The sequence below is a fragment of the Gymnogyps californianus genome, chromosome 3, assembly GCF_018139145.2.
Source record: "Gymnogyps californianus isolate 813 chromosome 3, ASM1813914v2, whole genome shotgun sequence".
Lineage (NCBI taxonomy): Eukaryota > Metazoa > Chordata > Aves > Accipitriformes > Cathartidae > Gymnogyps > Gymnogyps californianus.
The window spans coordinates 97052-120644 of NC_059473.1; the positions used below are offsets into that span (position 1 = coordinate 97052).

Below are 23593 nucleotides of genomic sequence, written 5' to 3' on the forward strand. Positions count from 1 at the left end.
ACAACTCCCTTTTACACCTTTGTCTGGGAAAGGTACTTGCTTATGTAAGATTAAAGTTCTTGAAGACAAATACTATAAAATGGGTTTTCACTTATGAATGCTTTAAATCAGAATAGCGTAAGGCAAGCACTGCAAAACAGTTTTATCTTGAAGATGCAATCTTGGCGCTTTTTAATTTGTACGTCTGCCTTGAAGAGAACTCGTCAGAAACTGTCTTTCCTGAGGGGAATTTTTCTGTGTTCAGCAATTTTATTTTTTCTTTTTCTAAAGAGATCTTAAACAAAATGGCACGTTTCAAGCAGCCGTACGCTCTCATTCTCTTCTACAGGCCAAACTCCTTGGGTATAGCACGTATCCTCCATGACACAAGGCAGTCTCTCCTTAGCCCACGAACAGTCAGCCCCTCCGGGACAAGGAAGCGAGGTCAAGTGCTTAGCATCAAATCTGAACCTGACCTACCGAGTCCCCCAGAACGAAACACACTCCGCAGCCGAACTGGGACTCATCAGCTACCAGCAGGTACCGCACCTGAACTAAACTTCAGGAATAAAAGGAATAAAAACCTCATTTTTTTAAACAAACTGCCAATATTTTCTGCAAATGGCAACTCATTTTCCTTAAATTCTTTTTCATGTAAAAAAAAAAGTTACTCTTCTCCAGATTTAAAAAAAAATTTAAAAAATGTCTTTTGGAGTTGCATCATTTGGGTATTCCTGCAATTAACTGACACATACTGTCGCAACAGCGCCTGACAAACCATTTTCTATCAAATGACATAAGGTGTACTCATGATTTTATGACATCATTTCTGAAGTATTTAGGATCAGTGAAACTTCTGGTCATTACACAGTGTATGTGATGCTTGCATGATTAGCATTATGCAAGATGAGCTGTTAATAATATGTTTCTCCAAAATGCAGGAAGGATCCTGGGTGTGCACTATTATTAGATCCAACCCTAAGAAAACAAGCAGCAGCAGAAGGCTGCCTTGTTCTTAGCAGAAGGCTCAGAATATTCGAATTCTTCAAACAGATTTCTCTATTTGCAAAGAGCGTGATTCCTATTTTGCTGGAAATAATGGGAACACTCACCCGTTGGTTTCAACAGACTTGAAATCAAGACCGTAAGAGGCAGTTTCCAAAGGAAAATATAACTGAAGTGGACGGATATATTTGTCAGAGACCCCTGTTAGTGTAAAGCAACATACACGAGCCCCAAGACTTAAAAAGTAATCTGAAGAAATCTGTCACAGATTATTTAGGACTATGAAAGAGACATTACCCTGCTGTGCTACACAAAGAGGAGGTTTACGTGAAAAGAAATGTATTTGGAAGTATGACATCTTCTCAGGTGGTGAATTATTTAACGTTAAAAAGCCCCCAAAATTAAAAGGAGACCTTATATAACATGATAAATAGCCATTTTTGTGTCTGATGTTTTCCCTTTGGACTTTATTTCTGATAAAGCACTGTTCTGTAAGTTAAAAAGAAACTACAGTACAACCACTGTAAACCCAAATAATAGTTATGACTCAGACAGCGTGAATTCACATCACAGCCCAGTACAGTACTCCCTAACCAAACCTATCCTAAACATTAGATTGCCACAAATACCCATGTACTAACTGTTTACATTCCTAAAATCCACGAACGAAATAATGAAATGCAAACATCTTAAACCACAATGTTTCCTTTCATAACATACCACGCTATGCTTATTGTCAACCGATTCTTCGTTCAACGAGACTGATCTCAGCTTTTAGAAGCTGGCAGGGGTGACAATGTAATTCCTACATGCAGACCACAAACATAACGCAGCTCCCCAGCGCTCTCTCACCAGAACGCATGTATTCCATTTTTTATGTTTTACATCTTTCAGGATGTCACACGAGCAGCAAAAATCAGAGCAAGTGCGTTCACTAGAAGCAACACGCTCCCAAGGAGCTACGGTCACCTTTCTGAAGCTGCTCGGTCTACACACGCATCGCTGCTGTGCATCAGGGAAAGCACGCGCCCAGGACCAGACGCAGCCCGGTGCCTCTCTCAGAAGCCCAGCGTAGCTACAGGTCGCCTTACTCATCCAACGCCTGAAGAGTGTCCCAGTCCCAAGCGGAAGCCAGGCGGCTTTGACTTGATGTCTGTTTCAGGACATTTTTAGAAAAATCACTCATCCATCACTGCATGGCAACTGAATTCCTGGGGTTTGTGTCGCAATGTAAATAAGCCTGTACGGAGAATTAACGGAACTGCCATCTTTCTGAGAGCGCATCGAAAGAGTCAGCCAAAGTGACCACTGCAGAATGTTTCCAAGCCCTGAGATTTACAACAGCTAAAGAGGAAAAGATAAGATCAGCGCTTCTAATCTGGCAAGGGAAGACGGGCTGAAGACAGCAAGGATCAGTATCAGACTGGACAAATGAGCCTCAGCCCTTACCACCCCCCCTTCCTGCCAGCATCTCATTTTTCATTCTTTTCTGGAGACCTGCATCCTCTCTGGCATCGCTTCTTTTCCTTCCTGTTTTGATAAGCAGAGCGTAGCAACCCTCAAAGAGCACCCTGTGCGACGAGGTGGCGAAGCGCCAGAGACCAGTCAAACTGGGAATGCTATTTCTGGACTTGTCCAAATGTCCGAATACAATCAAATATTTTGATACATGGCTGCAATTTCTCGTTATTTTGCACAGCGGGCTACGAATTCGCAAGACCACTAACGTTATTCAGTGTCTTATTCATCAGTAAGCGACAAAGTTTTAACCTGATGCTTGATTTTGGGACAGAAAAGCTTTAGTGGTGTAAAACCTCTGATGCCAGTTCAATGAAAATTGGAACATTTTGATGAGAAGGAGCATGGTTCAGTAAAAAGGATGTCTGTCAGAGACATATATTCAGTTCCTTGCTTTACCACAGACTCCCTCTGTAACCACTGGCAAACTATTCAGTCCCAGAATTACCGAAGCCTAACTCCATCTTTGCTTCATTTTTACGACTTGCTGGCTCTGAGCCGTCATCAGTTGCAAGGTATAAAGACTCTGGAGAATTTAGCCTATAAAACTACAGACCTTTTCTTTTTGTAAAACGGGGACAATACTGTTTTCCTGGGGCACTAACAGTCAAAAGAATGAACGTGAAAAAACTAAGAGACAGTTAGAAGCTACAGCAATGGGAACTATTGAAGAACCAGAAAGACAAGTTGGAATTTCCCACCGGTATTTGTCAATGAATTTTCTCATAAACATTGCTGAGAACGGTACGATACTCTTTATGAGGATTTAAGTGCCCCGAGGAACTGCATGCCAGCATTCTAAAAGGTTACTTTACAGTTGCCCACGAAACAAGCACAACATGAGAGCCATATGCAGAAGTACACTACACAGTCTGTGCATCTGGAAGAGCATTCTGAAGTACAGGCCAGCATGGGTAAAAGGCTGCATCTTAATTACTAGGTCTCCTAAACACAGACAGACAAAGCAAATTAAAATAAACTGAAAAAATGGGATGTGCCAAGTGTTTTCTTTGCTCACCCGTCCAGCTGCAGCAAGTGTAACCGCTGTCGCAATTTTACAAGTGTGGCGGAGGGAAAAGAAAGAGAAGGTAATTTCACTGTACGCACAAGTCCACCCGCACAGACGCCGGGTACACTACGCACAGGCTGGACACACTGACTGCCTGCAGCTTCCAACTCGATGCCGTAGGTTCAGAACAGTGGTCCGACAGCGCAACATCCCGGGGATGGTGAGAGGTCTGAAAAGGCAGCTTTGAGGCATCTTTTATTTCCACTGTTCCTCAGGCCATTCCCCTTGCCAGGCTGTCCTTAGGAAAATTTAGGACAACCTTAGTTTCTTAATTGACGATGTTTCTTATGGCCTTAAGAGCCCGGTGTCTTGAAATTGCTCAGGCATGCTGCATTCCTAATCATTTTGAGTAACTACAACCATGACATTGTGAACAGGAGGCACACGAAATAGCTATTCCAGCATCTATTTTCCACACAAGAATTGCTTACACAAGGAGATACCAAAGGACTGCAGAAAATGACACGTGCACTTGCTTACAGTCCCACTGACATCATGATTCCTTCAGCATATGTGTAAGTCACAACCTAGAAATATTCCTCATATATTTGAAAATATGACCATTCTCCCTATATGGCTGTGGACTGCCATCAAATAAGGTTAATGCTCGTGCTTATGAGACACGAGACGTAACAAAAGTGCGCTGCAGAACCGAGAAGCGGTTGCTGTCCCCAGAAGACCCTGTTTGTTGCCGACCACATGAAGCTCTGGGCGAGCCAAAGAGGCAAACACACTGTCACTGCAGCGCCGATCGCTTGTTCCCTGAAGACTGGCCTGGTAAGACTGCCTTAAGGTAAAGAAAACACGCAACCCATGAAACAAACACTTCAATGTGTCTGTGTGTCGCTACAACGGTACCATGAAGCTGCTGAGACAGAAACTGGTCCTGCACGCCGCACCGGCGGTCATTACAGCTCTCCGTGTGCTGAAGGCACCGGCCGCCCCTTCCTTGGTTCCCCTTTGCCTGTAGCATATCACGAGCGTGTCTGTCGTCTGCTAGGACACCCACACCCACTCCCTAGCCCTCCAAGCACGAGGGTCAGATTCGGGCAGCAAAAGAACGGCATTTCCGTCCCAGAGGAACGGAGGGGATGGAACCAGCAACACCTGAAACGCGTGGCACGGGACCCGCCGGGAGAGCGCGGTGCACTGGGAGCAGCAGAGGCGGCAGGAGCCCGGAGCCGTCAGTGAAGCGGCAGCTGCTTGCCACTGCCGAGGGCTTTGGCTGGTCAATCGCGTTCGCTGCGGCACTAGAAAAGGAAAAGCGGTATGCTTTTTCTTAATGCAAGCTGAGAAGGCAGCAAGCATTAGCATCTTTCAGTGGAAGAAGCGACAGCAGGCAATGAATATTCTAAGGGAAGCGATCAAGGTAAGTTAATTCAGTGCTCAGAAGCACCCGTAAATTTTGGTTGCTCCTCCGAGCAAAGCCTTGCCCAGCAAGACTGCCACTGTGACCCTAGCATTACATAAACAGCAAAATTCTAGTGCAGAACAGACAAGTTCAACTCTGTTGTACTTAACCCTGATCCCAAGCTGGTCCGTGTGACAGCTTACTCTCTTCCTCACATCAGAAAAACCCACAGATCTTCCTGGCCAGTGGCAGGACACCACAGTTCGATAGGTCAGCATACTCTCAATACAGTGGCACTGCCCGGACACTATTCTCCCTGTCCTGCTCTCTAGAAGTGTATGGTGTTCGCAGCTGTACTCACACACTGCACGTGAAGGCTTTGTTAACTACATTTCAGATCAACTAATCCTTTTTTCTGGAAGAAAGTGTTAACCGCAGCCTTCTCTACAATTAACTTCAGCACTGCCTCCGGACCTCCTCCATTACACATAAATAAAACACAGTTCGTGGGATTCAGTCGTCTTTTGAAAACCGTACTGATAACTCCTACCGCACCTCTGCTTTTTGTGATGCCAAAAGGAAAGATGACAGTTCTCCAAAGTCTCTCCACTGCATAAAGTCTCTCTCTGTCATATAAAAAGACCAAAACATGTTCCCACATTCCCCTAGAAAACAGTAAGCTCACGGCAGCCCCAAAAGCCCTCTGACTGATCCCCCAAAGCCTTAACAAACCTCGCATAGAGCAGGAGGCAGAAGAGAGGACACGGTGATCCATGCTTACTTTCGCAGTGCGATTGCTGACGCCTGAGCTAAGCTACTGCTGCTGAGCAAATCTGGGGCCAATCATGCAAGTTAACTCTGCAGGAAATACTGGGAAAAAGCAAGATTAAGTCATCAAGTTTAATCCTCGACAGAAGTTCCCAGAGACAGAAGTGATTTATAACTATGCAGAAGGGAAGATGATCACAGAAGATGCACAAAACCTAACGACTGCAGGCAGCCAGTCTGAAGTACATCCTTTTCTCGTGCAGTTCTCAAGGTTCCATCTTCCAGCTGTAATGAGGTTAGCAGGACAAAAAAAATCAGATATTCACGCCCAGGAAAAAAATACATTTCTAACGAGTTCCAGGGAGTATTTGGAAGTGCTTCAACTGAGAGCTCTACCTCAAGTCTTGCAAGGCCTCTGCCCACGCCTGTACTCCCAGGTGCTTCCCAGGGGCACGAGGAAAGCGTACGTTGCATCCCGCCTTCCTCGCCCCTTCCGTACATCGCCAGGCACCAGCTCTATTCCGTGATGCAATGGAATTGGGGGGGGAGACAGAAGGGCTCCCAGCCGAAACACGTTTCTCACTGGAATATGCTGTATCAGGCGTACTGTAAGCCACGTGACATCTCAAAACAGCCCCCAGAACACAGAAACACTAAATGGAATTATTTCTGTTTTCTCTCTAGAAGCACGTCCATGCCAGAACAGAATTACTAGCCTTCAGTGCCTGTATCATCCAGGAAGCTGGGCCGAGTATCTTAAGGGAGGAAGCATTAGGCTCCTTTAAAGTACACAGGCACCTGAAGACCCAGAAGCCTGCCTTGCTGGATTTCTGAGAGCATGGCAGTGAGCTAAGCGCCAGCTTCTTGTTGATTTCAAACAAGATGCGCTTAGGCTTTAAAAAAAACCAACCAACCAACCAAACAAGCAAACCTACAAACAAAGCAAAACCACCAAAACACAAAAAGGACTGAAATATACATTGAGAATACAAAGACAGTATTTTTGTGAATGTTCAGATTACACATAAACACGGAGGCCCGCGTGCCCCCCCCCAATTTTTCTTAAAATAGGCAAGGAAATTAAACCAATTTTCAATCCAATAAGGGAAATCATAACCTTCTACCGCAACTTTAAGCTACACAAATCCAGTTTACAAAAGCTCTAATAATTTTATGCCTATGCATAATAAAGCTTATGTTCTCAGCATTAGTGGCAAAGAAAGCCACAAACTGTTTTACACCAAATATTCTATTCAGCGCACAGGAAAACAATATACACATGAAATAACTGGGTGGTAATCTAACCACAAATACCACCTGTAAAAAAGAGATGCTCAGTGAAGTGCTTCCCATTTAACAGAAAAGGCTGGCTACCTGTCACAGACTGTACCGCACATTTCACGTAAAACCACGTGCTTCGTGTTCTGTACCAATATCCCGTTTACCTTAAAGAAACTTCCTCTTTTGTCCAGACAACGGGCTTTCATTGTCAAAGACGACATCTTCCCTGGGAAAACTCCACTGTATGCCTTGAACTCCTAAAAGTAGAGACATTTTTTTAATGGTTAGTCCAGTCTGTAGGAAATTCCTTTCTAAGCCACAGAAACAGTCATAACAAGCCTTCTGCCAAAACCCTTTCCGTCAACAACACCGTGCCATTTATTTCCTACTAGAGTCCTTACATATCCCTTTAGTCTACTATTTTTCCATAAATTGCTTCAAAAAGACAGTGCTACTCGGAGTGCCATGTTTCTCCCTTCTCTTCACAGCTGATCTGTAGCTGTGAGTAGATTTTAATGTGCTCATTCAAAAAAGAATGCTAAAACATAACGATTGCTTTGTTTGTTTGCTTGACCTCAGCCTGAAATACAAATAAACAAAATGTTAGCTGTCACTACAATCCGCTCTCAAACGTTACAGTATTAATGGGGCTGACCAGGAGGGGGAAAAAAAAAAAAAAAAATTAAAAGTCACCCACAAGGGAGAAAACACATTACCATGAATGTAGAACAAACAAACAAAAACACCCCCCAAAAAACAAAGAAACAAAAAACCCCAAACACCTCAAAAAAAAATCCTCCTTGAAGTTCCTAAAATGCAATTAAGTCTTCCGAGAGTCATGTCCAAGTGAGAAACTGAAGACGCAGTTCGGAAGAAGCTGCATTTTCTACTGTCAGGTAAACTGAACGAACAGTTTAACACCCAGAAAAATATAATAACGCATAACTAAAACAGACGCACATAATGAGAACTATCACGGGGGTGATCTCCAGCTGATTAGTAGAGTTCCTCTAAAGTCACAACCAACTCACACCAGTAACTTGTTAACAAACTTCTGAACTAAACAGGAGCCAAGTTCCATGGCCACAGAATCCTTCTAGGATTTTTAACAGTGAGCTTATAATTGCATTTAAATAGCCTAACTCTTCTCCTCGCTTACACATTTACTGACTCCGTAGTTACACTGGAAGTTTCAGTTACCTACATGGCAAATATTGCAGGTGCAAAATGTTACAGGCTAACAGAGGCGCAGCTTTTGGTTTGATACACGCAGAAATCAAAACACAAATGGCAGGGAGCAGCAGCGAAAAACGAGTTTAGCGGCGCGGCTGCAGATGGAGCTTGAGCAGAACAAAGCAGCTGGGACAGAGAATGCTGACATTAAAAAAAAAAAAACAAAAAAACAAACCAAATGTGACACATACCCCCACCCCCGGCCGCCCCGCACACACGCTTCTGCTTCCCGCTAACGCCTTATGAGATGGCATCGACAGGGGTAAACGCGACCAAGGAGGAGCTTAAAATAAAAAAAGGGTTAAACGAAAAGCCCTGGCAAGCACAAGTACTGGGAAAGGGCGAGAGGCAGAAGCAGGAGAAAAAGAGACGTTTTCTCTTGGTTTTAACATGTAGCAGGAAGCTTTAAATCGTTCACGCTCTTTCCAGAGGTCATACCACACCAGCACTGGAAAAGGTTACATTTTTCCACTTAGATTCTGGTTAAAAAAGCAGCCGTGCCAGGAAGCTCAGGAACCAGCCTGTTTTCCAGGCAGAGTTTGCAGACTTTAAAGGTTGAAAGGAAAAACCCTGAATTCTGCGTTCTTGTGAAAGCCAAACACTAGAGGATGACCAAGAGAAGACAAAACACAGTGGTGGGGGAAAAAAAAAAAAAAAAAATCAAAAAAAAAATTAAACTTTCTTTGTAAATCAGTATATTTAAAGGAATACATTCCCGATGAGGCTCTAGCGCATTGTGATCCGTGTTGCTTTACTCAAAGTCTGTCTGAACAACTTGATTGCCCCAACCCTATCAGAGACTGAAGCCCAGCGAAGTGAGTGGCTCTGCAGGTGCTGGTAAATCAGCTGAGCTCTGCGTCCCCGTTTGCCACATGCACACGGGTGCAGAACCGTTGTTCCACTCGCAGGAGCATCAGACATTTTAAAGCCTTTTGGTATTCGATACTGGCGATTCTAAACAATCTAAAGGTTGCCATATAACAAGAGGTTTTTTAACTATAAAATAAAAATGTTTCCCTTCAATGAATTCTGAAAAGGGAATTTGCACCTGAAAGACTTAAGGGGGAGGGAGACCTAAGAAACCCAAAAAGGAATTAGAATAAAAATTCCATTTTACAAATTGATGCTATCCTCTTAATGATAACACCAAATTCAATTCCACAGGAAAAAAAAAACTGAGATTTTAAATGAGTTACATTAGGGGTTTATGAGCAAGATCACGCATCTCTAGTCTCAGCCATTAATCATTCCATTTGCAAACAACGACCCCTTCAGAGGGAATCTAATGTTTTTTAATTTTTTTTTTTTTTAATTTAACCACAAGGCCATCTGCATGCAATCGTATAAGAGCATGCCAAGATTTTTGCATTCATCTTATTTCAAAACAGAGCAGAAGTTTATAAGCTTCCACACACAAACATACAGAAGAATGCAAACATACAAATACAGGGTTTGCCCTTCAAAGAGCAGTATGACTCTAAGTCAGAAGAAAACCTCAAACGAGACCACTGCTTATTTTGCTTGTAAGAGGCTCTGAAGCCCTGAAATTTTCCATAGCTGCTATTATTGTTGCTATTTATAGAACACTATTACTACCTGTTCGACCATAACTCCGAGCCTCAGCTGAGCTCAAGCCCTTGCCCTTCTCAGCTCTCTACGCAGCCAGTGAACCGATCCACGCTACCCTCCTGGTTACTGCATAAGTTCAGACTGACTTAGGGTAACCTAAATACTGTTCCGTGTTTGAGTGGTTTTTAGTATTTCTGATTAAAATCAGCAGAGTGGGAAACACTGTTGTTGGGAGGTATTTTTTTTGCATTGGGTTTTTTTTTTGTTGGTGCACATGCTTTTTTTAGGCCACCCGGTATGCAAATAGAGATTAAGTCCTGCTGGGAAAATGGATGGCCAGGGGCAACACTCCCAGAAGTGAGGGTGGGCCCCTGCCCATCTCCCACCTCGGAGGGCAGAGGTACCCCCGCCACGGCGCACAGAAACAACTGCAGAAAAACAAACCGACTGTCAGGAGGTTTCATTCCTCTACACAGCTGTCCGCATCTGATACTTATTCGGATCCAAAACAGGCTGAAAAAACCACTGCTCTGAAGTTGCCTTTGTTGAGTTTGGACAGTACGAGGCTGTCAGAAAGGAAAAAATCTCCCTTCTTTGATTGGGAAGCCAAGGGGAGAAAGACAGCAAAGCATGTCGTCTTCTGTACATACTAGAGATGAGCGTTTTCTCCTCCTTCCTCTGTGTTTTACGGACTGAGGCAGACAGACTCGCTCAGCCACTGCCTGGGTGACTGCTCAGAAACCCACCCGAAAAACCTCACCAAGCTGCGGGAGCCAACTCACCGCAGAATTCACGGCACCTTTTGCCCGGCCATCTGGCAGGCAGCCTTTTCTGTGCCGAAGCGGTCCCGTACTCCCCCTGCTTCGCAGCCTCCCCAGCTCCCGGCGGGCAGCAGGCGCCAGGTCGCTGCCTGCCGCCCCGCCGCTCCCGCGCCTCCCTTCCAGCAGCGCCAGCCTCTGCTGCCAGCAGCGCGCTCTTCTCTTCCCGCAGCTCTTCCCATCCAGGGCAACGCTGGGGCGGGTAAAGGACAAGACAGGGCAGGGAAAAGGAACGATTTGTCTGCTCGGCAAAATTTCTCTGAAGCGCAATGCTACCCCCCCCCCGCGGATGCTGACACCCACGCGAGCTGTGCGTTTCAAGAAAACCTGGTGCTTTTCAGCTTCTTTCTTCCGTTCCCTTCTCCTCCTGGGTTTTCATTTACACGGGAATGCCAGAGCACCATTCAGGCGCCCGGATGTAACCGAGACTTCTGACTTCTTGTCAAAACAGCTCCTACTTTCCTCCCTCTCCTAATATTTTATTTGGTATTTTATATGTTCTTATACTTAACCGTAGTAGTGCCAATCACAGTCTTCCTGGACTTCTCAGGATCCTTCCCTTTAATCCTCTCGTTCCAATCTTGCTTTTACAAGGCAAAACATTCCATTTTCTTTAGCTAAAAGTCCTAGCAAAGATGAGAGAGTCTGTGTTCCTCCCCTGAGCTGGAAAGCAAAGGCCACAGCAATGTGGGGTACTTAAAAAGTCCTTGCCCACAATCCTTCTTACCCCACCTCCGCTCGGTTTCCTAAGGAATCGAGGCTATACGAACTGCACCAGCTTTCTGTTCCTTAGTTCCTAACTACGACTTTTGATCTCTCGGCCAACCTAACAAGATCTGACTGAGGAAAAAGAATCTCTGTTTACAAATACGGCCAAAAGGATAGAGGGAAGAGGCTCCATTAATGCCACCGCTGAAGGAAGAGGAGAGATCGCAGCCTTCCTTTTGCTGGCCGACCAACAGAATGAGCAGAACCCACTTTTTTGCATTTTAAGTGTAAGTTACCCCACTGAAGGAACTGGCTGTCCTCTTTCATTCTCAACCTGTAAAGGCCATGCAACCACTGAGCACAGACACTCACAGAAACTACTTTAGGCAAACAAGAAAGGGTTTTACTGTTCTGCAGCCAAAGAAGAACAGGAGAAGATATCAGTCCAGACCCTAAGTATAAAGTGGCAAAGGTCAGCTCATGTCAGAAGACTAATGCTGATTGACACCTGTCAATGTAGTCCTTAGGCCATCCACTTTGCCAGTAGCAGGGTACAGTAGAGGAGCTGAAATACAATCCCTAGTGTCTCATAACAGAAATGCAGGGAAGCTAGGTAGAGCCTACTACATACGTACTTGCAAACCTATGGTGAATTAGCATCATATTACAATCAAACTAGAACAGCAATTTATAAATATATAGTATTAAAAAAAAAATTACAATTAATTCAGTGAACCCATTTTCTGGTGGGTTAAACTGGAAACCAGAAGCAGGAAGGATAAATACATTTTACTTTTTTAAAAAATGTGAAAATACTTCTAAAATGCAATGCTGCACTTGAGAATATGCTGAGAGATATACACAGAACTTCCAATTCTCAGCAAATTTAAGCATTCTCATGCGTCTCATTTTTCCTGTTCTCCTAGCACATTTGCACTACCCCATGGAGAGAGCCGCGTTCATCTCTAACCTACAAAGCTCTGGTTTGTCTAATTACCCTGACCTTATCTGATTCTTGGCAAAATTAAAACTTTTCCTTTTGAAAGTATTTCCTCTGAGAAGTTAACTGAAAGCCTACTTCCAGGGACACAGATACAACTGAGCACAGTATCACTTTGAAAAAATCTATCAAATAAGAGCCTCAGTTTGAAAACTATGGTTGGTGCCAGGGTTTTGCAGACCTCTCAACTCAAACGTTGCATTGTGTTAGCACAGCTGTATCCACAAGCACAAAGCGAGGGGATTATGCAAAAAGGATTCTAACTTCCATCATTCTTCTGGCTGCAGAAAGGGTTTACAGTCTTCCCCCCCCCCCCCAAATAATGCAAGGGCACATTACTTGTGGAAAGCAAATAATGCATACAGCAAAAATGACAAGTCATTCTTTACACAGTGTCATATTTCTGTATTTTGTCATTTTAATTAAAGCATTTGAAAAAGCTTGGAAATAACAAACATTCCCTGATCAACCTCCTTTTTCCTTCAAGCGCTGTTTTTACTTTTATCTCTGCTACCTGAACATAATGAGTTTGTGTCAGCTACTCTGCTGAAGAAAGCCCGGTTGCCACCAGTAGGATGTCAGTGAGCAACAGTATTCCTGCCCATAATGAGCTAAAAAAAAAAAAAAAAAAAAAAATCATCTTACAAAGATAGACGCTCACTACACACATAGGCAAAAGGGCCACGAATGACTGTTTGCAATCCTTTTCAGGGCAGTACTCTTTAGAAAAACTAAAAAGGAAGCAGAAATACGCAACACTCATTAACTTTTCAAGAGCAATAAGGAGATCACAGGTGAACTGTGCTTACTACTCCCCCAGTGTGCCTCTTAATGCATTTTGCAAAATTTGAAATGCAGCGCCACTTAATTTACCGCCAATTACACACCTCTCATTAACTCCTCCAAGGAAATTATTACTCTTCCCATAAAGAACAAAAGAAGATACGAGGTAGTTAAAGGCAACCAGCAGAATTAAATGATGTGCAAATATTCTGATCAGCGAATTAAGGTTCAGTCACGCCCCAGCTGCTGACATGCTGTTTTACGCTTCTAAGTTTTCTCAGCTGCTGCACTGGTGACGTCAGGCGCTGTCACTCTTCAGCCTCGCTTCTCGGTACAGGTAGAAGAAGGCGCTGCGTATCCCCACAGCAAGAGCTGTTCCTCTCGGGCCGCTACAGCGGCGAGCGGTCTCAGCAGGGTACGCAGCCCCCTCTGTAGCGCTGCCTTGCCTCTTCCTCCGTTTTGGTCAAACTCTGTAACCAGGACAGTCACTCGGACAGCCCGAGTATTGAACTGGCGTTACAGAAAAGCAGACAGGTCACGGACTTCGCTACAGTCCCCTCTTTCAGACAAACCCCTGTCTCTCATCTCACTCACAACGCTCATCCGAGACCTGAATTTCCATGGGTTGGGAGAGGACGGGACAAGTACCATCACCAAGGATCGCTACAGTGACTTCTGGCTCTGGACATCACCTGTGCAGAAACCCGCTGGAGGCTGGGAGAGCAGGCACCCACGCAGGGCCACTGCCCCACGGCTGGCAACAGGGACAAGAGGCAAGCGCCACGCAGGCCTGCTCTGCTCAGGGAAGGGGCTGCCTGGAGGAAGCCCCGGCTCTGGGCTCCAGCAGCCCCCTGGAAGACAGAGAGCACGGCAACGTGGTTGACGTGAGAGAGGAACGGGCGAGCCTTCAGACCCGGCCAAGGGATCCAGATACTTCGCAAGTCGGAGGCTTCCCCTGAGCCCAGGCACGCAGTCAGTGCCCTTCACCTCTTCCTTACTGATGCCTTTTCAAGGCAGGCAGGCGATGCAGCCCCTAGAGCACGGCCTGCGCCGTACAGCGGCCCCAGGACCCACCTTGCATGCCTGCAGCCGGGGCAGCTTGAGAAGGCGGCCGCTGAGCACCTGCCCGCTCCTGGGCTAGCAACCCCAGCCATCTGGGCCTTCCTCAACTTCTCGGTAGCCCGCACAGGAGCGGCCAGAGCCCGGCCAGCAGCGCGACCCCAGAGCCTGCGGAAGTCTCCGATCTCCTCAAGCAGATGAGCTTTTGGGGCTCCCAGCACCGGTGCCCACCGCCCTGGGGACAGCCAGAACTTAGCCAGGGCCCAACGCAGCCTTGGCTCACGTGAGCACGAGGGGAAGGTGCGGTGCCATTGTGAATCCGGAGGCAGAAATGATGCCTTAAGAACAGGCATCGACGAGCCGGAGGAGCAAGGTGTAGTACCTGGAGGTGCAGTGAAGAGTTTGCAGGGTCGTAACCTCATATCCTCCTCATAACCAGGAGGATAATGGGCTACACGGACCCTCACTCGGACGCAGCACGGCTGCTCTTTTCCTAGTAGTCCTCCTTCCTAAAACAAACAGCTGGCAAACTGCCCTCCCCGTTCATAGCTTTGACTTACAGAGAGTGACGTTCTCCTAGATACCAAACCGTACCATGCAAAGGTTACTCTTTGGCTCCCAGCACTGTCAACTTGCTTATTTACTACAGGTCACAGCCGTTTTCGGTTTCCGTGGCTGATCATTTCTGACACCTGTATTTGCATCCTGAAGTACCAATGCTCCTCATCCTGGTTAACATAACAACACTGTTAAAATCATAGCCATCTTTCCAAGGACTCCTTCACCTCACTGTGCGTTAAGCCATAAAATACCAGCAACTGCTTGAGGAACTACTACCTGGACAGACTTGGATCTTCAGGGGCTGTGAACCAGTCCACGCATCAGGCCTGGCATATTTATCCGACTTAACCTAAAGTGGGAACATCGCTGCCAAACTTATCCATTGATCTTTCTACATCTGGCTTCAGCTAGTCATCGCTCCTGCCTCAACCAACCTTTTGCCTGCAGGCTTATTTTTTCCCCTTGATTCCAGATCCTACTCACTGGCAGCCTTTTAAGAGAATAAAGGATAAAGAGGAATTACTTTGAACTTGTTTCAGCATGGCACTCTCAGGAGAGGTTTGAAGTCCCCTTAGATTTTTGGATAGATCTGCTGTCTCGCTTACAGCTGTCTACCCACTTCTTTTATCTATGCTGAAGTAATAAAGGCAGAAATGAAAGCATCCGAAAACCCCATCTGAAAAGTGTGCAAGAGTTGGCCTGACTCTGCTCCCACTGACACGAGCAGACATTGTATCACTCTTTCCAACAGGAGCGTACAGTTAAGGCAAACACTGAATGCCTCAGAAAATCCAATCCTTAAGCTTTGCTGAAGGTGGCACGCTACCAAGAGGATTATGTTTGCTGCTAGTCCTGTCTCTCTGCACCCCTTCCAAACAGTTTCTTCTTCCTCTCTTCCACTAAACAACCTCTTCCTGCTCGCTCCCATGGCATACTTTCCACATTACTGAAAAGGAATAAAAACCCAAGTCATTTCCTTTGGCACAGCATTTAATCGTGAAGGATACTACCCCATCTCTTATAAGAGAATGATTGTACGTCGATACATTCACGTCTTGTTTTGCCTCTAGACATGTCAGAGAAATACATTTATAAGATTGGCTTTGATTTGGATAACCTTTCAGAAGGTTCATATTCTTCCCAAACTCCCTGGCCTGGATATCTCACAAAAGTAGAATTTCTTGCAGTATTTCAGTCATTCCCATTTGTTATTCCTGCCAAAACCAGCAAATAATACAAGTGAAAACATTCAGAAATATGTTTTCAAACCTCTTAAAAAAAAAAACGTTTCACATTGAGCTGCAGTTCCTGGAAGAAGCAAGAAAAGGTAATTACTCCAATTACAACATAGCTTCAAGCTCTGGAGAAGCTTCAGAATTCGTAATGAAGCATTCAGGCAAACGCAGAGGGAGAAGGGTTACAGCGCCTGCATCTAGATGGAGATGCCCAGGACAACTCCCTGCTGGGCTTGACTGCGGGTCATTTCAGGCACCTGGGGAAAGCACCTCTCCGTCTCCTGTACCACAAATCCCAGGGAAGGATGCGGGTTTCAGCGTTCATGTCGTAACTCCTACCTTCCTGCCCGGCAGAGGCACCAAGCAAAGCTCTGACCGTACCACTGCCAGAGGGAACATGCCTCCCTGCAGCAAGGGGGAAGCAGAGACCTGACCTACTGCCAGTTCAGTGAGCTTAAACACTTTATCTACTCAAATATTTCCACGACCCAGGGTTAAGTGATTAGATATGTTTATTCTGGTATTAGATAGCCGCACCTCGTACAGCACCTTTTTCTACAGTTTACTCTTTTGCACCTAACAATTGCTGATATACGCCATAATTTCTATTTCATCATGTTTGGGGAAGAAAAAAAAAATTAAAAAAAAAATTCAGCCATGCTGACTCTACTGCAAGCCAGATAAGGACACTGCAGCGCGCTTTTGAAATCAGCACCTGAAGTATACGTCATTGTTTATTAAATGCATGCACAGTATCTGTAGATAGGCAAAACTTCAGAAGACGGGGAGAAAGTATAAATAAGATTTTCCTGCTAAAATAAACAACCTGATGGAAGGAAAGGGATACCTTCACCTACATTTTTAAGGACTTGCCAAAACGTACACCAACATTCTTAAAACTACTACGTCGTATTTGTCTGTTCTCCAGATCTGTAAATTTGTAGGACTACTTCATGACCAACAGTCTCCATTATCACCATTCTGTGAATCTGTAATATACAGGAAAAGAAATCCTGCAACACCGTTATATAGCAGATCAAGCTTGAACTTACATCCATACTACGGCAAGAGGGTTCTTGCATACAAGGTATCTTTACCTAATGGTTGCGGTACATGTGTTTGAAGCAATGATAAATTCAGTACTAGACATGGAAAGATGCCTTGTAGTTTACCCTTTATTTGCCAGAGTTTGTGGGTCTCTCCTCTGCTGGATTAATCCCACACATGCTCTGCTTTTCCTTGTTTGCAGAGCTTCATATTGCACCAGTAGACCATAACAAGGACTACCTTTATTTCAGAGAGGGTCAGTCTCTCTTGGGTGCCCCTCAGTCAGCAGAGAAAGGGTAACTCTGGAGAGGAGGACACAGAACGGACATTTAACAGAGGTCCTCTGAACCTGCCTCTACCCTCCCTGGCTACAGGGAGGGCCTAGGGACAGAAGCTACCCTAGCCGCAGTTAACCTTTGCCAGTTCCTCCATTAAACCGCTGTCGTGGTTTAACCCCAGCCGCAACTCAGCACCACGCAGCCGCTCGCTCGCTCCCCCCACCCAGGGGGATGGGGGAGAGAATCAGGAAAAAAAAAAAACCAAACTCGTGGGTTGAGATAAAGACAGTTTAAACGGACAGAAAGGAATGAAAAACAATGATAATGATGATAATAAAATGACAATAATAATACTAAAAGAATTAGAATATACAAAACAAGTGATGCACAATGCAATTGCTCACCACTCGTTGACCGATGCCCAGTTAGTTCCCGAGCAGCGAGCTGCCTGTCCTGGCCAGCTCCCCCCAGTTTATATACTGGGTATGACATCATATGGTATGGAATACCCCTTTGGCCAGTTTGGGTCAGCTGTCCTGGCGGTGTCCCCTCCCAGCTTCTCCTGCCCCTCCAGCCTTCTTGCTGGCTGGGCATGAGAAGCTGAAAAATCCTTGACTTAGTATAAACACTACTTAGCAACAACTACAAACATCAGTGTGTTATCAACATTATTTTCCCACTAAATCCAAAACACAGCACTATACCAGCTACTAGGAAGAAAATTAACTCTGTCCTAGCCAAAACCAGGACAACCACTAAGATGCTCTTTAGAAAGACGAGCAGGTACATATCAAACCTTCTCAAATTCAACAGAATAAGCCAGGGCAGCCACACATAAAAGCCAGGACGATGTGGCTGATGCTCCGTGCTTATGATAATGGTTTTTAAACCAAAATTGACTTCTGGAACCTTAAATTCACTGGGCAACTTGAAACCTCGCAAAACTTACCTGAAATGTCACACTGTTCACCTGCCTCAAGAAAAAAAACCCAACACACTCCTCTAACATTGGACATCAACAATTCACACATGAAATGTTCTTTTCTTTAGATAATTTCAATCTCGAACTCCCCACATGCTGCTGAAGTATCTCAGAGACTTACGAACAACAGCCAGGAATTAATTTTACCTGTTTTCTTAGTCTGGTAACAGAAGCACAACTTCTCTGCACAGCCAAGCACACTATTTATAGCATTCCGCACTTCAGGTCCATCAAGTGCTAATACATACTTCCAGTGCGTGGTACCAGAGGCAGTGAAACAGGCACCACAGACTATGTGTACCGTCCTATAACATTACTCAGGTTAGCATAAGCAGTAAAGATTGCATTTCTGGCACTCATCATCGGGTCCAAACTGTTTCACCAACGTCAGATGGCTAAATTTCTCCAGCGCTCTAAAACATGCATTACTCTTATTTTAAAACATTTCTCCAGTGTGGCAGAGTATTATGTACATCAAAGCTCTCACTCATTTTGCTCAGTGTTTTCAGAAATACTGAGGAGTAAGTTTCAGCTGATTTCCAATAAAAGCAATTCCCTTTTCAGGGATAGGGCAAAACAAATTGCTTTTGAAAAAATCCTTCCTCATACAATTCGTTGAAAAGGATTCCATTTGTTTACCCAAAGCAGCACACAGAAGCGGGGGGGGAAGGGTAGACAGAACTAAAAGTTGTTTGTTTGACCTTAAAAGTAAAAATTAGCCATGGATTGCAAGAGAGAAAAAGTGACCTTAAGAGAACTGCAAAAGCTACATATTTTTTTTCAGTTCACAGATGACCCTAAATATCTTTTAGGCTCTTCACTATTAAAAAAAATAATAAAATCAAATGTTAAATACTTTGTACACCACTGAACAATGACAAAACACAGCTTCTTTCAGTTATAATGCATAGCACTTTCTACTTGTTTGTTGCATCACTGATCTGCTTAACAGGTGTCTCCCCGTAAGAAAATCACTATTTTATAATTGCAAGCAACTGTTTCATTATTCCTTAAGAAATGTTTTGCAAAGATTATTCTTTGATCAACTCTGTAGTTAAAAGGAGTAAACTATTGTTCAGGAGGCAGCCCATGCCTAAGAAGCTACATCCCGTGTTTCATAAAATCAACAGAAAGATTTCCAGCGATGTCCACAAGTATTGGAATGAGGTTCAGTACAGAGCACACTAAACAGTACGCAAGAGCAGCCTGTAAGAAACCCGTAAGTCACTGAGCACATCTGTTATTCCAAGCTCTATTCAAAAGCTCGTACTGCTCACCCTGAGCCCACTGAATACAAACGCCAAAAGTGTCATTTGCTGTGCACCTCAACTTCAGCATAGCACGAGACGTCAAGGCAACGATTAACTAGGGAACATACAGCATGTTCTTATTCTGGCGTTGACCTTAGGCTCATCTTCTGTGTGACACGTTCAAAAGAAAATATGTAAATTGTGCCACTGGATCCCCACTGATCTAATGTTTTACCTATGAGCTATGGAATCAGCTCGTCAGGAACGTATTACACTTGACACCTTGTTTTTCAGATAGCTCCCAGTGACAGTAGCTGCTACTCTTCAGTATACAGGCTGCTCTTCCTCTGAGTGTAGTAAGTTAAAGCAGTTAAATACACAGCAGCTTTATTTCAGCTGAGTCCATGGTAAGGGCTAATATTTGAATTTCTTGGTAAAAAACTGTTAAGACGTGTAACTACCTAGGCCACTTCTCAGTTCAGCCCTTAGTATTAGTTAGGAACAACTTCACTCTTTTTTCTTTATTCAAGCTATTAGCACATTACATGAAATAGTAATTTCGTGGACCATACAAACGCAGGCTGTATACCAAAAACCACGTTCACAGTATCGAGGAGCTGCACAATAACACGTCCCAAGACACACAGCCCACAGGATACTACAGCTGTGCAAGCCTGGACTCAACACTAGCGTCCTCACTGACGTGATTACGTATTAGCCAGCAGGTTAAGTTACCTTAAGTAGCACCAGTGCCAAAGTGACAGCCTTCACCCCCTGCAGCACTGGAGAAAGCCACCATCACGTTCCGCAGCACCAGCCAGCGTCGACGCTCACGCTGCCAGCAGCCCAGGCTGGCTTGCTTTGCAAATCCTGCTGCTACCTCATCCTCCCGCCCCTTTTAAAAAGAATCAGTCCAATGGCGAGGGGAGCATTTGAACCACTGTTCGGATTACGTGTGTATCTAAAATGAGACAAATGTAAACAGCATGGCACCATCTTTAAAAGAGAAAGATGGTTTTGTGATTTCAGGAAGCATATGTGCCCTCTTTGACCCCATGCACGGTTCCATTAAGACAAAAAGTCCCAGTGGTTAATGCACTCTCAAGATTTAAGAAACTGGTCTCAGATCCTGTGAGAACTTTGATACATAACTAGTCTTCGCTTCCCGTGAAAACTGGGAACAGTACTGCCCCACATCACAGGGTTTTTTCAAGGTGTAAACCACTTAGCACTGAGAGTTTCAGATACTGTAATGATGGGGGTGACGTATGATAACCCTTGACTGTCATCAGGGCACGTACAGAGGAAAGAAAGGTATGAGAGGAGCGGGACATAGCACAAAGAAACAGGACGAGGCCACGTAAAAGAAGAATGAATATCAAAAGCGCATGTGAAGGAAACTCGCTTCCACTGAGACACGCGCACACGCACACACTACCCCCAAACTACAACGAAGTGCTACACCCATTTGGCTCATTTCAACGAAATCTTTGTTCCGTAATGCTCTGCTAGGAGATATTTTAATGCTGCCTACAACTCCCTAACGGGAGGGTGCAGAGAAGGGAGCCAAACTCATCTCAAAAGCACATCACCAGAAGGACAAGAGACAAAGGGCAAAGCGGAACACGGGAGCTTTCAACTCACCATAAGAGGAAAAGAGTTGCACCGCAAGGCCGTTCAAACACTGGAACAGGGACCCGGGGAGGCTGAGGCGTCTCCACCTTTGGAGGTATTGAAAACTCAGCGGGCCAAGGTCCCGAGCACCCTGATCCGACTGGAAGGAGGGCTGGACGAGCTGACCTCTGGAAGCCCCTTCCAACCTCTGGTTTCTGCCAAGACTTCACAAAGGTGCGTGTGTGTTCCCATTCACCACTGGAGTATTTTCTTGAATTTCTATTTAATACGCAACAAGTAATAAAATCAAGTATAAGACCTCACGTTCCACATTGCTTCACTTTTTTTTTTTTGGCTTTTTTGTTTGCTTGTGTTGAAAGAACAGGTTATCAGAGGAAAAGCATTATTTTTTCCTTTTCAGTTTCTCACAGGGGTGGGAGCCCCCGACCCCTCCAAAACCCGTTTTTTACTTTTCGTCACACAGGAATTACTACATTTGCATAACCCAATAAAAAGCACAAAAATCAAAAAGCATCTTATCAGCTTAAATAATGAATAAGACTTTTAGCTTCGTATTTATTAGCAAATGATACACACTTGAGTACACAAACACACAGGCTGGGTGAGAAAACATCTCCAGGCGCAGAAAGCTCTGAACTCTGAGCAAACGATTCAGTGTACTATTGGAGCTATGTGTCAGCAGGAGCAAGAAAAGTTTGGATGTCCATTTTCTACAGGGACAACTTGACTAAACAAACCACAGCTATTATTTATCCACCCTTGGAAAATGCATACAAAAAATTGGCAGCTCACCTAGCGAGTGATATGCGGACATTTATCTAAGTTTAAATAAACAGAAAAAGATTAGAGCAATTGAACTTCATTTTTCCCCCCTAAAACAAGCAGACTCAGTGCTCTGGGTCAGCTAGTGTCAATCTGCTGAAATTCTTGGATCTTGAAAGGATCCATTTTCAACATGCCTGTTTAAGAATGCAAAGCTTCCTACATACTGAGTTACACCAGGTCCACACCAAGTGACTAACTTGAGTGGACTCAAGCTACGCAGTTGTGGATGTGCTTTTTGTTCAAGAACAAATTGTATTTGCATGTCATTAGCTACATTCCCACTATTGCCTTCTGACCAAGAGGTTAATGTAATCAAACAGCCTATATGAGGAAAATCACGTGCAAGTTTTTGCGGTTGCGCTGTTCAGACAGCTGTACATCAGGCATTACGGACAGTCTGCTGCTTTATTCACTCAGCACTCACTACTTATTTTTGCAGAACACTATTGACTGCGTTAAGCACCACTTTTAGTGGCATACTTCCAAAGCGGTGACCAGCTTTTCTTGTAGAATCAGTGCACAAACACAGCAAACCGTGAAGCTGAGTACCAGTAAAAGACTTATTTCTCAACAAACAAAAGAAAATATTTTCCCCAGAAAAACTTTAAAAGACCAGTGCTTACGTCTTGATCTATTTATTTTGTGTTGTGCACAGAAAAGACTGCAAGAAAATCTTTCACTTCATTCAACCAAACTCATTGCTCTCCATACAAAGACCTCCCACGTAAGTATACCAGACAGCAAAACACTTATGCCTATACCAGAGAGAGTTTTCACTGACCTCACCTAGTTAGGATCCACTAGCAATGAACAGATAAGCTACTCAATGTAGAAAGCTTGCATCACTCTTTGTCTTGGCTTTAGAGACACAGACTGGTGAACTGGGTTAGCCCCACTAGAGACTTCACATCTTCTGCACTACTACAACACAGTGCTGCTAACCTGTATTATGTAGAGGGAAAGCCACCATCAAGCTCAGAATGCGTAATTTGTTCCTGAACCACACACGCTTTGACTACGCAGAGTGGAAAAAAACCAGCCTGAGCCATGTCGGTGAGTCAGTTCACTCTCGTACAAGTGTGCCAACACAGCAAGCAGGACAAACGCCAAAGCACAGCCTTCTCATTGTCCTTTCAGCTATGCCACATACACATCATAGGAGATGAAATGCCTAGACTCACTTCATAATGTTACCAGGAGTTTAAAAAAAAAAAACAAAAAACCACACACAAGATCCCAGGGAGAAAACAGACTTAATTTGAACAGTCTTTACTTCTTGTCTGTTTGAGGATCCGGCTGGGGGCAGGGGGGAGGCATAAATAGGGCAAGCTAACGGTTCTTCCGAACAAAGTCTGCAGCTAGCATAATGCAAGGTATTGCCCCTACCTGACCTATTTGAAAAAACGAGGAAGGAAGTTTAAATCCTCAAAATCATTTGAGGCGCCTGTACGTTTCCCATGAGGATCAAGACTATAAGAATGGTTATAAAGAGTGATTGTTTTATGAGAAAATTCACCCACAACTTTGACCAACTATGCTCTGAAATATTACTTTAATTATGGTTTTTTTTCATACAACTGAACTAACTGCTTATTGGGGGGCTGGGGGATTCATTTGGGAGATGTTTTCTTTTTGAGGG

At 44.5% G+C, this 23593-nt stretch overlaps 1 protein-coding gene across 4 annotated transcripts in view; it reads right to left on the bottom strand.

Moving 5' to 3' along the window:
• Positions 1-23593, bottom strand: part of RIN2 (Ras and Rab interactor 2) — an 83045-nt gene that overhangs the window by 44999 nt on the left and 14453 nt on the right. For 3 of the 4 annotated variants that reach the window (XM_050895010.1, XM_050895008.1, XM_050895009.1), the window contains exon 2: positions 7136-7228. In XM_050895010.1, the coding sequence (XP_050750967.1) occupies positions 7136-7192 (57 nt within the window). In that variant the 5' untranslated portion in view covers positions 7193-7228. Of the gene's footprint in view, positions 1-7135; positions 7229-23593 lie in introns of those variants that run through there. The other variant, XM_050895011.1, reaches the window with a different exon arrangement.